The 16,947-nt window shown below is 40.5% G+C and overlaps 1 protein-coding gene across 3 annotated transcripts in view; it reads left to right on the top strand.

Moving 5' to 3' along the window:
- Positions 1–2,167: 2,167 nt before the first annotated feature.
- Positions 2,168–16,947, top strand: part of GRM5 (glutamate receptor, metabotropic 5) — a 45,479-nt gene continuing 30,699 nt past the window's right edge. For all 3 annotated transcript variants that reach the window (XM_009587402.1, XM_009587403.1, XM_009587404.1), the window contains exons 1-3: positions 2,168–2,411; positions 7,802–7,970; positions 11,390–11,516. In XM_009587402.1, the coding sequence (XP_009585697.1) occupies positions 2,170–2,411; positions 7,802–7,970; positions 11,390–11,516 (538 nt within the window). In that variant the 5' untranslated portion in view covers positions 2,168–2,169. The remainder of the gene's footprint in view (positions 2,412–7,801; positions 7,971–11,389; positions 11,517–16,947) is intronic.

The following is a 16,947-nucleotide window of genomic DNA, read 5'->3' on the forward strand; positions in this document are numbered from 1 at the left end:
TTCTGTGAAGAGCTAAGCAGCCTCATTACAAATCATCAGGTGAACTGAATGAGGTTCAATGGTTAAAGAAAATCAGAATAATAATTCTATAAAATTGACGCACAAAGCCCAGTGGAGAGTGTTCCTGTAAGAATTAAGTTGTTATATTTTTAAGCAATCATGAGCGATAAAGCAGCTGAAATATTGTTTCATAATAAATACTATTGCTGATGCAAATCTGATTCATTCTAATGGCTACTATAATTAACTGCATGTTTTTTGAGCTGTTAATTTTGAGGATGAATAATTGGTTAAACCAAGTTTTGTGTATTGCAATGTAATACACTTGTTCAATTTTCCACTTAATTTCAATTAAGATGGGTTTTACATGTACTCCACTGTTGCAGTTTTTATGCCTATTATTTTTAATTAGGAAAAAGCAATACCTTGGTAGAACAGAACAAATGATCAACACTGTGTGTTGTTCCCAAGTTTTTTTTCCATTACAGATATTTCAAGCTCATATCACTTAACTATCCAAAATGTTAATCACTGCTCCTGAGGTTGACTGGAACCGGGAGTGCCAGCTCCCGCACAAAACAGAAGGGAAAAAGGAATCTCTCAGTCCCCTCATTCACTTACTGACCTCTACACAATGATTTTCAGTTCAAATTATGTATCTTTGCTACCCTTCCTGATATTTTCAGTACTCCAAAATGTTTTAGTGATTAGAACTGCATGGTGATGTTCTTGATCACCACCGAAAGGGTGAGCTTGTAGATGCGCCTATTTTATGATTGGATCAATCACCAGCTGGAGATTCTCACTCATCTCCATAAAAGGTGCCTAGACATCAGGCTGGATGCTTGTCTTCTGGATGGATATTGTTAAACTAGATGGGTGCCACCCTCAGAGTCATACATTAATCTTCATTTCTTTCAAGACAAAAACTGTCTGTACATCAGTCTTTTCGTGGCATAAATTACTTCTCACGTTGTGCTATCCCTGCAGCTCAGACGGGCAGGGGTAAGCTCCATCCCTGCCGCTGGCCGATGCCTCTACGGGAGGCGGACTCTCATAGAGTGGACAGAGAGGGTTATTTGCGTTCCCTCTGCTCCTGGCTGCCCACACACGGGACTCCCTAGCTCCTAGGGATTGCTGCTTGCCTGATAAAAGGAGAGCAAATGTTCTAGTAGAGCTCTTTGTTTGTCCTCCCTCCAGAGCCAAATCTTTCCAGGTGTCTGAAAAATTCCCGGCACTGATGATGTTGCTGCTTTATCTCTGACTCTTCTCACTTCGCCAGTATTGAAGATCTGGTGGCTGGAGTGCAGCTGGCAGCTTTGCTGATGACATATGAGGCAGAAAACCTCCAGCCTACTCTTCATTAGCTGGACTGGTGCTGCTAACAGAGCGAATCTGTGTCATTAATAACACTGGGTTATAAAAAAAAAAAGGCCTTCAGGGTGCTGCTGAATGAATTTTTATTGTGCATTTCACAGAAGCTTAAACAGAAAATAGAAATCCAGACATTATGTTTTAAAAGCCAAACAAAGTAAGGTTAACCAATTCTGGCTAAACAGAGTCATTGCCTAACCCACGTAATCAAACCCTTCACAGACATTTTAATGCATTCATCTGTGTTGCATCATTATCCTCACTTCATAAATTGAGAGGAGCAAGAGATATAGAAGGAGGAGAGTTATTAGCACAGGAATTTTTGGTACAGTAAAGGAGTTGTGCCTAGGTCGGTCTGTTTGCACAGGATTGGTTCCCATGTCTCTGAAACAAAAGTGTTGTCTACAAGGTCACTACAGAATAGATCCCATGTTAGCATTTACACCTCAATAAAAGATTTCTGAGGATTTGGAGAGATTTCTGCAGATGGAGAGAAGTTCCTGGAGTCCCCAAAACATTGTAATGTTAATGACGCATGCTTTAAAAAACACATGGAAGAGAAGTAGTCGAAAAACAATGTACGTGAGGAGAACCTCTTCTTTCATTCCTTTCTTTTTTTTTTTTAACATAGTCAGTGTATGTACCAGTAAAAGCATCTGCTATGAGCTGTTTAAGACACTTTAAAAGATTTTTTCCACCATTAATAACCAGCCCACCAACAGACATCTGAAGAGTTGATCGTATTTCAGCCCCATGCACTAACCACCCGCTTTGCGATGTTCCCCGGCAGGCCAGATGACTCTGAGGACGCAGCACGTTCAGGATTCCAAGATGGGCTTTGTAATCAACGCAATATACTCGATGGCGTACGGCCTCCACAACATGCAGATGTCGCTGTGCCCAGGCTATGTGGGCCTCTGTGATGCCATGAAGCCCATAGATGGTCGGAAGCTCCTGGAATCCCTCATGAAGACTAACTTTACCGGGGTCTCTGGGGACATGATCTTGTTTGATGAGAATGGCGACTCGCCAGGAAGGTAATGTTGACATCTGTCAAACCGTTTAATACCAGACATGTTAACTGTATGTAGTAGGTGCATGCAGACTTGACATCAGAGCTAAGATCTCATACTTCTATTTTTCACATTTCCTGACTTTCTGTGCTTATTTTTCCAAAATAACTCTTTTTTTTTTTTTTTTAATGTACATTTTTTATGATGTTTAAGGTTAAAGACATGAACTTTTAGGTATACAATCCTCCTGCATGGGCCCGGGTGGGATCCACCCAAGGGTACTGAGGGAGCTGGCAGAAGTGCTCACCAAGCCACTTCCCATCATTTACCAGCAGTCCTGGCTAACCGGGGAGGTCCCAGTTGACTAGAAGTTAGCAAATGGGGTGCCCATCTGTAAGAAGGGCTGTAAGGAGGATCCGGGGAACTACAGGCCTGTCAGTCTGACCTCAGTGGCAGGGAAGGTTATGGAGCAGATCATCCTGAGTGGCATCACACAGCACGTACAGGACAACCAGGTGATCAAGGGGACGAGAGGAAACGGCCTCAAGTTGCGCCAAGGGAGGTTTAGATTGGAACTGGCTGCCCAGGGCAGTGGTTGAGTCACCATCCCTGGAGGTATTTAAAAGATGTGTAGATGTGGTGCTTAGGGACATGGTTTAGTGGTGGACTTGGCAGTGCTAGGTTAACGGTTGGACTTGATCTTAAAGGTCTTTTCCAACCTACATGATTCTATGATTCTATGACTCTTTTGCTCATAACTTACATACATGTATATACATACATCTATGAAATATAAGACAAGTTTTTCTATGACATACATGTAGTATCCATATAAATGCACATTAAAAAGAGTAATGAGGTTTTTTCCTGGGTTTCTGCCTACTGAACTCTCAGAAGGTGAACAGCAAGTGTGATAACATGCAAAGTACATTTTTTTCCCAATATTTCAGTGGGTAGATTCCTGCCTCATTCACTGTTTTTGCTCCAGTTTGATTAAGGCAGCCTTTTCTGTCTACATTAATGGGAAGTTTTTAAAAATCTTTGTGATGTTTAAAAAGATGTAAACAGATGCAAACAGATGCACCATATAAACAGATGACTAGAGGGGAAATTATTCATCCTGTACACTCATTTAAATTTTGTCTTCTCCCACCAATGTGAACTGAAAGGAAAGCATTAACTTCCGAGTAGAGATGGGTAGGTGTTGTGGTTTAACCCGGAAGGCAGCCAAACACCAAAAGGTAAATCCATTGGTCAGACTATTTTGGCATTTCCAAAAATTTCTGCAATTTCAGAACTGAATTTTTTTTCATTTTATTTGAAAACCTGTAAAGTCAGCATTCTCCCCAAAAGAGAGCAGGACAGCCACCTACAAAGCAGTCTGTTTCTGTCTCTGGAGACCCAAATTTCGAACTCTTCAAACTCTAACTCTAAGGAAGTGCATTGTGAGCTAGTAGGAGAACTCAGACACAAACTGGCAGAAACCCAGGAAAATTTCAGATGGAAATTTATTTTCAGCACTGTTTTGGTGAGCAAGGCTGTCTTCCGCTAAACATTTCTATTTTTACAAATAGATGAATTCTGAAGAAAAGTGCTCAGTCTGGATTTTTCTGACTAAATTCTTTCTAAAAGACTTGTCCCAGACTTCTCTTAAAGGATTCCCATTTGGGTTTAATGGTGCTCAGATGAAGTGGACTGCAACCTTCCTTATTCCTATCTGTTTCACTCATTTTTTGCAGAAAGACTGAAGACTGCCACGAATAAATGATATGTCGCTTGCCACAAATAAATGATATGTGGCATGACAACACTAATGACAATATCTGAATGTTGCAAAGAGACCTTTAGCTTTACCTTTTCCTCGTGTTGGCATGCTTAACAATAATGATTTAATTCCATTTGTTGCAAGGAATTTAATTGAATGTCTTGGGTCTTTTAAAATTCAATTCTAAGAAGGATGATGAAGGAATTATATCATCTGCAGTCATTTGCTCAGTCACAGTAGGACATTAGTGTTTCACTGAAGAACATGGGGACACCATGTTGATTGTGCACTTCAGGGTAATGCAATTTTAAGAAAGTCCAGCCTCACTGGATTTGTGTGAGATACAGTGGTGTTCTGTCTACTCAAACTAATGGACTGTGTGTGGTGACAAAATGCTCCCAGAGTTTGTTTACCTTCGAAACATAGTTCTTTGTTCCCACTTTTCCTACAGTAGTCACATCATTAGATCCAGTCTATGTGCTTAAATTAGCCAACATTGAGTCAAAATTTACTTTTTCATTATTAAGAAGGCTTTGTAGGATGATCCATCTCTAACTCCCGGGTTTTGAGTAGTTTATAGTCTTTTGAGCACTGTCATATACTATTTGCAACAGCTGGGAGATGGTACAGTCATACTGGAACAACTCATCTCCCCTGTTTGCTTGCGTTGATAGCTGCATCTTCATTTTGTAAAATGGAAATTTAAATCCTCACAGCTGTACTGTGGTGGTGGTGTTAAGCAGGAAATCAGAACATAAAAAGCCTTTCTGACCTAGATAGCTTTGGATTTTGATGTATAGCAAAAGGGTTTTGATATTATACAACAGATGATTAATCCCACAAGATGCTTTGATTCCTGGACCTATTCCAAAGTCCTTTGTGTGTATGTTGAGCTTTAAGCAGACAGACAGTCTAGTGGAGGGCTTGTTTTAGGAGAGACAGAAGACATGGAAAAAAATAAATTACTATGGAAGGAACAGCCATGATTTCTTGCTACCTGTAAATACTATTGAAACTCCAAGGAAGAAATCGGGAAGGCAAGAAAATGCAAGAAAAACAAGTTACTGATTTTTGGCTGTGCTACCAATAGAATATGGATTCTCAGCAACTTCATGGCACTTCTGCTTTGAAACAAGTGTTTTGCACTGTGATTAGGGCACTGCTGGAAATGTGCTATTGCACCATCTGGTCTCTCCTATCCTAAAGTGACGAACTGTCCCTGTGGTATCTCAAGGAAGCTCCAGGGAACCAGTGACTCATGAACCTCCACTATAGCAATGGACTTACTGAGTCTGGCTATTACTATCAGTCCACCAATGCTGTTCTCCACAGAGGGCTTGCAAGAGACACAACATATTGAGTCAATAGTTTATTTAATTTGTCAAGTTTCTTTCCAGTATTCCCCTTGGGATGTATGCATGGAACTACTACTGGAGGGATAATTGTTTTAGTTCCTGTGGCCTGTTAAGCATTGGCAGTACTTTTGTTCATCTGCCCATAAAAGTCTGATCTGAGAGCTTTAACAAAGCAACACTCAGAGGAGTGTTACAATGTCCTGAAAATGTCGAATAAAGGCCCTAGAGTGGTTTCTGGGCTAACTTTTTGGTTAGTCTGTTTAATCCTTTCACAGACTGTTACTATGCCTGTGAACCTCAGGAAAAAACCCTTGTTTTCTGACCATGCATAAAAGCCTGTTTATTCGGGTTTGTGTGTGTGTTATCTGGATTCAGTTCATTTGTGTCAGTCTGGCATTCACATCTCCAACTTTGATGAGATCATTCTCAAAGCTATGGGCATTTCCTTCTTTATACAGGATGGAAAGTAAAATATCCCAAAATCCAGGAGTATCATACATTTTTCTTCCTACCTGTGTCATTGCTCATTTTTTCTTCTTTTGGAAAGACTCAAGACTCATATGATATGACTAATATCATATTGCCCATCCAGTCAGGCTCCACTTTCATTTTCTTTTACAGGTTGCTTGCAGTGCTAATCCTGACCTGTGTGTGATTTTAGCATTGAATCCCTGGCATAGTTTCTCCACTGTGACAGTTATACTTTGTTTCCTGATGCAAAGCTTTCTGAGATCCATGGATGGAGAATATCATAGAAGAGTTTTATGTCAGCCTCAGAAAAATACTGATGTTAGATATAGTATGGCTACCGCTTGTCAGTCTTAAAAATGTTTCCTCAAAACTTGAGAGAGATACTTCAGTATCTTGATTTAATGTGCTGGTTCTTTTACTTATCTGTCCCTTGGACTTCACAAATTACACTCTGACAGTATCACTCCCAGTACAACCCTGTCCATATGCTTTGCCTTGGGGTCTAATTTTGTGCCTGCTGCCAGGAAAAATTTGTCTCCTTGATTATGGACCAGGCAGGTTTTTTAAACTATGATTGTGTTCATCTTCTCAGTCTATATAATTTGCTTATTTTCCATCAGTGAATTTCATGTTGTTTAGTCAGATTGCTGCAAAACCCACTGAAGAGGAGGTAAAGAAAAGCATGACATCATCACTTTAGGAGCTGCCCAACTTTCCAAGCATGCCTTACAAATAAGTGCTAAAAGAACTGGCCTGTAAGGCAGAAAGGTGGCCTGGTGCTCAGCATGTCAGTAGGAGGCTAGTGAGTCCTACGCTGCTCCGCAGACTTTCTGTAAGACTCTGTAGGAGCTAAAAAGAAAGTAGGAGGAAGAGGAACATGAACCTGAAAACTCTGATCAGCTCTAGCTCTGCTGTTAATACTTCTGTTCCCAGATAACGTGGTGATCTGACCCAAAAGCAGCCTAGGGCTGAGGCATGAATACTCTTTCTCTTCCTTACCATATTGTACAATGTGTTCTGATCACTCAGGAATTATATAAAAATGAAGGGGGTTGTAAGGATGGGAGAGAATAGCATTTGCTGCTGCAATGCTGTAGAAGAAAAAGGCAAAAAAAAAGGCAAGTCTCAACTTCATTCTTCAAATGCCTGGACTACAAGGTGCCTCTTGGTAAGAAGATCTCCCTGAAACCTCCAGCAAGTCCCAGAGTCCTGGAGTCTCTGCCTGAAGAATGATGCCCGATTCCTCTCTGGGTGCCACACCAAATTGCATCTTGCAGTCTCACAGCACAGGAAGTTTCTTTTGATCTCACAGGCCTAAGTTGCTTCTACCTCACTTTAGGAGCTTAGCTGTCTTCAGGCTTCCTTTCTCAGGAGGGGAATAAGCACCTGCAGGCAGTGAGGGGCACTTAGAGTTGGGAATTGCCATTATAGATTTAGATTTCTCTGCATCTGCAATAGAGGGAGCCTAGGACAAATAGGGTTCACTATGCAGTTGGCTTCAGTGCTGAAAGGATAAATCCTGTCTGGCTCATTTCATTGTTTTACTTAAATAAATACAGTCATTCTCAGAAGCTCAGTCACTTAAGCCCGAAGTGTTCAGGGAACTTTCCTGATGGTAGAAGAAAATATTAAAATACAAAGGAAAAGAAAGATTATGATATCACAAAAATTATTGGGAGAGAATCAAGGGCAAGCACAATGCTTGAAATTTTGCCTTCTTTATTTCAACAAGCTTGATTTTGACTGTATAGTGTTCCTTTAATTTGAAACATTTCATTATGTTCTCCCCAACTCAGCTATGTCTCCCCTTTGTGTTTCCAAAGATACGAAATCATGAATTTTAAGAAAATGGGGAAGGACTACTTTGATTATATCAATGTTGGCAGCTGGGACAATGGTGAGCTGAAAATGGACGATGATGAAATATGGTCAGAGAAAAATAACATCATCAGATCTGTGTGCAGTGAACCCTGCGAAAAAGGCCAGATAAAGGTAAGTATTTTCTCCATTTACTTCAGTCATGTAGAATGCACAGCCTTGAAATTTGAAAGCAAGTTTTTCTTGACTCTTACATGGAGACAGTATCTCACACCTTAATTAAAATGTACAGACTTATGTGTTTAGTTCTTACTCGTATCATAGTCATGTCACTATTTTCATAAGTTGCCATTTTCTTGTACTCCTATATCTGTGAACTGCTGACTTTTTTATACTTATATTCCAAACATTTTAGAACAGATATTGTTTGGGGTTTTTTTGCTGCATATTTTTCCAGCATCTGATTCAGTGGAGTGCAAATCCCTGACTGGGACTTGTCAGTACAATTGCAGGTAAACTATAGATAATAATTGCTACTATTTCAGTGCTAGACATAGACACCTAGACTGGAACATTATTACTCAGACCTTAAGTCTGTGGTATCGTCAGAGAACATCGATAACTGCCACTACTTCAGGAAACGTAGGTAATGTGGTTTTTTTTAATCATACCTGTTTTACTGCTTGTTTCCCAGGTTTTTGATTTTTCCTTTCTCTCTTTCCATGTTGCAGTAAGTAAGGAGGGTAGATGAATCTGTCGTATATTAGTTGTACTCTATTATCCTTCAGCATCCCATGACACTTACTGCGGAACAGTTAAAATACTGCAAGTCCTTGGCTTACCTTGCAGTCATTTATACAAAAGCCTGTGGACTAAGGGGATGGACATGGACAAGAGAGTGGCTCAGACTGAAAAAAAGCGGCTGTAATTTCTGACATGTCTCACTGGAAACTGGATCACTTTTCGCCAGTGTTAACATGGCATGCCTGCAAAACTGAGAGGGAGTTACAGTGAGGGGCTGATGGGAACCTGACCATGCTCTGCAACACGAAGTGAATCTCTTCAGTCTGAAAGAAAACTGAGTTTTCCAGTTTTCCATCCTCATGTAGGCTTTGAAAGTAGTTAAGGTGAATCTTGTTGTAGAAACACTTCTTTCTCTTCGCTGATGGTAAAAGGCACCCAGCCAGGACAATTGGTTCAGATGAGAACATACCTTCTGCAGACACATAAAGGAAGGTGGGATCAATTACTCCCACAGTAACTAAACAGGGGTCTGATGTTAGCCTGCTCCAGCCACAAAGTCACATATGTGAGAGGATAGAGATGGACAAACAGATAATAACTTCAGAACTGGGTGGCTCTGAGTTCCTTTATGATCTGTTGTCACAACACAGGTGATGGGAAGTATCTTGTGATCTTCATCAACACAGTCTCCTTCCACCTTCTGCCCATGCTCTCAAGGATTCTCCCAAGAGGATTCTTCATTATGAAGCCAGTTCATCACACACAAAGACACATGCTTAAAGTCCAGTGTCTGAAATGTTCTTTATGCCTTTCATTAGGTTATTGATTATACATCTCAAAGTTTACTTCACAGTCCTTTATCTTCATGGTCTTCACAGATGATGGGGAGAGCTTGACCCTGCCAAGCTCCGTGGTGGTTTTCCTGTAGAATTCTGTGGGACTGAGTTATTATACAGGAATTTTAAACATTCAGTGTAATGACATCCAACACTCAGCAACATTTGGTACATCCATCTGAAGGACTTGATAAAATCCAAACACAACCCAATTCTATACATTTGAAATAGTGCGGACATATGATTATTTAAATAAATACAGGTTCAAACGATTACCCAGATGACAAGGGGAAGGGAAAATAATTTTTCTTTTAAAGAGAATTATTTTTGTTAAAAGGGACAGAAAAGATTGTTTTACAGTTAAGTGCTACAACAAGCAATTGTTCAAGAAATGTGAAATAAAAGGATGAAGAAATAGCTGACTAAGCAATTTAATACAAAAAAGTCTGACCTGATTCTGAGTAGTGGAGAACAATTATTTTGATTCCTAAAGAAGGATACATAATCCTTCTCTGGATTAACCCCCAGTTAGTGCTGGTGAGAAACGATCAGTGCGCCAATTTTCTGATGGATTTGTCGAATTCCATTCCTTCTATTTTATAGAAGATGTTGATTTGATGAAAGGTTTAACAGAAAAGTGTAAATGAATGGTTTTGATTAAAAGTTTAGGTGTTTTGATAATAACATATGGTTTCTATTTTGCCATTTCATTTTCTTGAGTATTTTATACATTGGAAAATTACGGATTTTTATAATGCACCAAATTTACCAAAATAAGTGTCTAAAACTTAGTACAAGCTTTCTAAGAATTGATTTTCCCGGGCAGAATAAATTTTGTCATTTGTTCAACTTTTCATTTTAGTTCAAACGGAAAGAAATCCCAAGATGTGAATTCTTCTGGAGGACAGATATTCTGTTTTGCAAGTAGCTCTAGTCTCAACACTTGCAGAGCAAATCAGTTGTACTCCCCCATGGCCTTTCTGCCAGTTTAGCTATTCAGGTGTGGCTTTTTTTCTTTTCACACTCTACAATTTTAAAAACAAAACCAAAAATTGAAGTTTTCAAGTCCCCATATTGCTGATGAAAATGATATAATATACATTTTTTTCACTGCAGCATTGCAAAAAGCAATCCAGTTCTCTTTGATTAAACTCCTTTACATTTTATTTATTAAAATTGCAATAAAGACATTTGGTTTTGAAGCCACCTTCTAAATTCATCATTGCAAAACCTACTTCTTATGCTATAATTGGGAGTATTCATTTATAAATTGTTTGGGAAGAGCAGAGAAACTGGGAATACTTTATTTCAAATGAAAGACATATTGACAAGAAACACAGATGTTTTCAGTTCCCAGAGACGATAAAGAAGGATCTTGAAAAATCTGCATCTCAATCATGAGCATGCAATAACATTTGGCAGTAAATTATAAAATAAGAAATCAGGTCAGATGTTAAAATGGATAAAGATAACATTCTCACTCTTAAATGTTAATTAGAAATGCAGTAATTAAATAATTCTGGAAAAGGCATGCTCAGTGTAATGTCTGGAAAAAATCAGTTTTAACAAATCACTCACAATTGGATGAAAAATAAGCACCCAAAAATCTTTGGGTAATGAACCCTTAGGGAAGTAATGCTGTTGACATGATTCCATTGACATGGACCACAATGAAATGAATTATATGTCTTGAGTGTCATGCACTGGCTTCTGTAGGCACATTGCATCTATAAAATTTTGAGTTTTGCTAATTCTAAGAGGGGAAAAAACATCTTATTGTCATTCTGTACCTCCACTTATAGTTCTGTGGGGTTAACGGTTTCTTTCTTGTGGTACATACATGATGGGAGAAATGAGAACTTGTGTCATACTTTGTATAAGCAAACGTATCATGAAAACGATCTCCCTTTAAAATAAAATTTTAAAACCCCTTCTCTCAAAACAAAGAGATTAAAAAATTAAATTAGCAACTGGGGCAGCAGGAACTAAATCAAATGTCGATTTTTGTCTCAGGTGATCCGTAAAGGAGAAGTGAGTTGCTGTTGGACCTGCACTCCTTGTAAAGAAAATGAATACGTATTTGATGAATACACGTGCAAAGCCTGCCAGCTCGGCTCCTGGCCCAACGACGACCTCACAGGTAAATGAGTTGTGGCTGTGCGTATGTTGTCAATGAAAATGTTCATCTGCTGAGCTGAAGAAACAAATGCCAGATACAAGTGAGTATATGAGGACTGTTTTGGTCAGATCGAACCCAGGGATAAAGATGAAATTTGAAGGAGGCTGGTATTTGTCTTCTCGCCTCAACCTGATCCAAGAATCATTGGTGTAATTCAGCTGCTTTCTAAAGACCTGAGTTACTAGATCTAGAAATAAAAAAAATGTCATCCTAACATCTAGCTGGTGGTGCAGATCTTGTCCGTCCCCAAAGAGGTAGAGAAATTAAGTCCTTGTCAGAGAAATTATTAAGGGAGGTCAAATTTCAGAGGTTTATTTTCCTCCCAAGCAGGTATAGAAGAGTCGTGCAATACTTTCTTTTTTAATCTGAAAAAGTTATACACTAGTTGCTGTAGTTACTGCTGCTAGATGCATGAGTGCTCCAAACAGACTTAGGTTTGCATTAGTCCTTTGTTCACCAGAGAGTCTGCTGGAGTACAGGGTTCATGTTCTCCTTGCCGTGGCGTAGATCTCTATGCTCTTGCAGAATACCAATTTGGCTACTTTAGAGATAAATTACTCCAACATTTGTATCCCGCAGCCTCTCTTCTTTATGACTAATAAACAGAATTCAAGTGTTCAAATGCTCAGGGCACACACCACTTCAAAATGCTGTTCAGGGATCAGGTTCTCACTGTGCCAGGCTCTGTATAGACAAGGGGAGAAGAGACAGGTTTTTTCCAGAAGAGCTCACAGGCTTGGTTTGTGTATAATTTCTATGGATGAGGGGAGAAATTTTTGAGGTGAAAGAGAGGGAGGACAAAGGGAAAAACAGTTGGCTGGATGAATTTATACAAGTGGAAGAGTGTCAGGCAAGGCTTGGCCTATGGACACATTTTTGTATATAAAGTTAATCTTTTCCTGGTAAGAAATGTTGCATTGCTGTAATAGATGAACTAGGTTACCTAACTACTGCAAAAATAACATTTAGCCTTAAAACTGATGGGATATTTTTCAGAAAATGTCAAACATGAAACTTTCCCTGAGAAAAAAACTTTTATCTGAGAAAACTGAAACAGCAATAAAATGGATTTGCAAGTGCTCCTCCAGCGCCGCTCCCCCAGCCCTGCCTCCCCGGGCACTCAGCAATCAGCCAGCAAAGCCGACTCATCTCAGGGAAAGCTTTCTTGTGCCAGGAGAATGGAGAAGGGGAGAGCAGTCCCCCAGAGCAGAGTCCTGAGGGTGTGGTATAAGCTCAGGTTCACATCCCAGCTGGGCCATCCAGAAGCCTCCAAAGCCCATGTTGCAGGACCAGGCCACCACACCAGGCTGGTCAGTTTATGAAGGTCAGCTAGTGCAAATGGTTAACTCTTCAACCACTGGGTGTCTTGTCTGAGATGTGGGAGATCCCAGCTCACGTCTCTCTTTCAGTGAGCACCTGAGGTTTTACCCAACGTAGATCAGCTGGAAAAGGAGCTGCTACAAGTCAGTTAGGAAGGAACTTGCTCCAAGTGCCTCATCAGACCAACAGACGATCCACTTCTGAAACACCAGTGATGGGAACTGCCCATTGTCCTGGTGAAGTTTGGGTAATTAGCCTGTAAGCATCATATGTAAGGCAAAGTGGAGCGAACAGCCACCAGGTTGGCCTTTGGGTTCTGTGCTTTGAGCTGTCTCCCCGGGGCATGCAGATCTCCATGCCTCAGGCAAGGCATCAGTCTGGGCTTGTGGGAGGATTTACCCTCTGAAGGTCTTACTTTGCTCTCAGGATGAAAGAGCAGGATGGGGTGGCACCTCGAAAGCTCTTGTAGGATAAGTCAATAATTTTCCACTCAGCTCTGATTGTTTTAAAGGAAAGTAGTTGTCTTTTTAGTCAAGCCAAATGCTTTGTGTATTACATGAGCTGCTACATTTTGCAAACCGTTCATCTGGCTTTCGACATGCATTTTATGCCTTTATAGGGACCGAAGTCAATATGCACACAAAACAACCCCTCGACATCAGTGCCAAGCAATGTTCCTCAGGAGATCTAACCCTTGTTCCTCAGCCAGGCACAAATTCAGCAATTGGAACCTATTTGGAAACGGAAGCCCGCCTTAGCCTCCATGAGCACAGATGATATTATATGCACTCCTGGTAACAGGACACCCATCACCATAGCTTCATGGCTGTGTAGTCCCCACCTAACTTACTATTCACATGATGGCTGGATCTCGTCTTATTTAGCTTTGTATCAAAAACAGATTTTAAAAAGTCTATTCCCAGCTTATCCATACAATATATTGAGCTCTATTTTTAATGATCATATTTATACTCCCAACTTTTGCAGCTTGTAAAAAACTGCCTCTCAGTCTTGTTTACAACATAAGATTTAGTAATAAATGTGAATTAAAAGTAAGGAGAGGGAGATGTATTTTGTATTCTGGCAAGAAAATTTCCCTCCAGTTTTACAAAGCACACACCAATCTCCTTGAAATGTCCCTACATCTGATATACTGCAGCAGTCTATGTCTCTTTGTTGCTTGATAAAGCCATGTCTTAGGTAACGTCAGCTCCACAAGGCTACACATATAAAAAGCTCACTGGAATAAGTCTTCCTTGCATGATCACCTTCAGACGAGAGTCTTGTAAGTATATCAGCCACGTGCCTGAGAAGGCTTTCAACGTGGAGCTGCACCTCACTGTTTGCCAGAGATCTGAACTTGGATAAAAACATTTTTGGAATCCTTTCTTGGCTCACACAACAAAACATTGCTCCATCTTTCTTATGCTCAATGACCAGCATCAGTTTTGTGCCACAAACTTCACTAGGTAAAATGTGTAATGGCAAGGATGTTGCTCACAGAAAGGAAGAGAGATTAATGCTTTTTTTCAATCACCTGTGGAACATCAGAATTCAGACGCAGGAGGGGAGAAGACAGAAGGGATGCAATACGTGTAGGAAAACGAAGTTATTCTCAGAACAGAAAAAGACATTGGAGTTTTGAAGTACAGAAAGGTACAGGAAGTCCAAAGGTAGTGGGAAAGACAACTGGGAGGAAGAGTTTCTCTTGATTAAATCAGTTACTGGAAAATATCTCCATCTAGAAGTGAAGCTGAGGTGAGAAAGGGAATGTTTAGCTGCCTATATTTTATTTCTTCACAAATTTCAGTTTCATTGCTTATGCATACAACATTCCCCAGGGACCAGGCTCCTCCTTGGACAAAAAACAGTCATTCTCTTCCTTTTCTCCAAATTTATCTGTACTATCCCAACATGCACCCCAATCATTTTCTTCCTTCTGGTTTAGTATCAAGACATGCTTTCCAATCTACTGTAGCTCCCCTTCTTCCCCATGCATTTTGTTAGTGACATCCATACATTACAGCAGCACTCCACCCATTAGTATGGCCACTGTGGCTGAGCCACATACTCAATTAGGGCAGGAGAAACTCACAGGTTTAAGTAAGTCCTGAAGTATATGCCAACCCGTCCACTATTCCTCAAAGCCCTTCTTTGCATTATATTCACAGTGGAGGGAAAAGGCATGTTTAGATAAAAATGAAGGGATTTTCTTAACACTGAGGACCAAACTTAAATGAAATTAATTTTTCAGTAGCTTGATGAGAATGGCTTTTTGGTTCTCCAAATACCCAAGTGACTCTAAGGACACGGCCTTCTGCATTCAAAAAGGGTGCCTTGGAAAGACCAGATAAGTTTTGTCCAGCATCTCAGAGCTTTTTCAGTGGATATGGGAACATCTTTGGTCCAGTTATCACTAGTGTTTGTTAAAGGACATTTTTGAGGTGGGAAGGAGGCAATTATTCTCTCTTTTTGTGATTCAGGGACAGCATACACCAATAACAGAAACAAAGTTTTGTCTAGTGACCTTGGGGACTGCAAGAAAAGTAGATGATATTAATTTCAGTGACACTTGGATTATCTTCAGGCTGTACTGACATTTTTCTTATTCTCTGTGTACTCCAAATATGCTGTCTATTTGATTTTCTTAATTGGATTCCCATGAAAATAAGAGCTGAAATATTTTACAGCTCTTGAAATGTTTTCTTGCCATTCAAGGATAAGGCTATATATCAGAAATATATATTTTTACTACAGTTACAAAAATGCTTTCACCAAATATGGTACAGTAAACCCAGCGTCATGATCTTGTCTGCCTGTCTGAAAGTGCCAGATAAGAGCTGGTTTATCCAAATAACCCTTGAATGGAAAGGACTGAAAAAAGGGCACCCCACCTCTAAGTGACACAACAGCCATTTCAAAAAGCTCTGACAACACTGATGCTCTATCCCGTTTGGCTTGTATGGATCTGGATTCCTCACTGAGAAGCGAGGACGACTGTGTCCCTCATCCTGCGGGCATTGCTCCTACTGTCAGCGAGAGCTGCAGAGAACAGACAGTGCTGGCAGCCGCTGCTGGCTTGGCTCCGGGCACCATTTGGGACCCACTGCCACAGCTCATGCAAACCACCGCGGGGCCAAGGGCAGGGGCGATGCTCAACGTCGGATCTCGGCGGATCCCCACAAGGGCTTGGTTGGCTCTGCCTGCAGCGTGCCGATTCCGGCTGTGGCAGTAGCCACAGGATCTGAGGCTCGGGTGTCTCATAAGACTGGATCCTGCCCCCCCCCCAAGCAAAAAAATCATTCATCTCTTGCCCAAAATATTTTCAAACAGTAACTGCTTGTTGCCATCAAACTGCTTTCTTGTATTGTTCCTTGCAGTAAAGTTACAGCCATTGGTAATTTCAGCAATTGTCTGTGAGTTGTGAGCACGAGGCAGAACACAATTCAGCCTGGGCTGACATTGATTTTGCTGCTGAAACATTACTAGGATCTTGCTTTTGACCATAATTGGTAAGGCTGTAATTCAGACCAAGGGTAGAAGAAGGACACAATTTTTATTTGGTTGTCTTTAGCGTTATAAATGCACATCAGCAGAGATAATGTCCAATTTTCACCCTGATTTTCTGTGCCCTGTACTTCTCTTTCCTTTTTATTTCTTATTCCAAATGAAATGTAACCATTTCCATAAGTCACTCTCACACCAGCTGCTTGGAGAAAGCAGATGAGGATGAGTGAAGGGTTCAGGTGGCAATATTATGACCAGTATCTCTGGGTGTCATTTTCTCCCCTCCCTTGCTGCTGGGTTTGCGGACTTTTCTTCCCTCAATTGCTTGTTCCAGGTAAGGTGTGGACTTTAGCTTCCAGTCCATTTACAACCCAAGTCTCCAGTGTGAGCCACACAGCGCTTCAGGCTCAAGTGAGCTGGTTCAAGAATGCTGAGCTCTTGGAGGCTCCTGGGCTAGATGAAGGGGGACTTGCCAACAAAGCCAGAAGGATCCACTTGTAATGGTGCCTTACATTATGGAAAGTTTGCTGAACACGACATATTCTGAACATAACATTTACAACAC

This window comes from Fulmarus glacialis, unplaced genomic scaffold (assembly GCF_000690835.1).
Source record: "Fulmarus glacialis isolate BGI_N327 unplaced genomic scaffold, ASM69083v1 scaffold7411, whole genome shotgun sequence".
Taxonomy (NCBI): Eukaryota; Metazoa; Chordata; class Aves; order Procellariiformes; family Procellariidae; genus Fulmarus; species Fulmarus glacialis.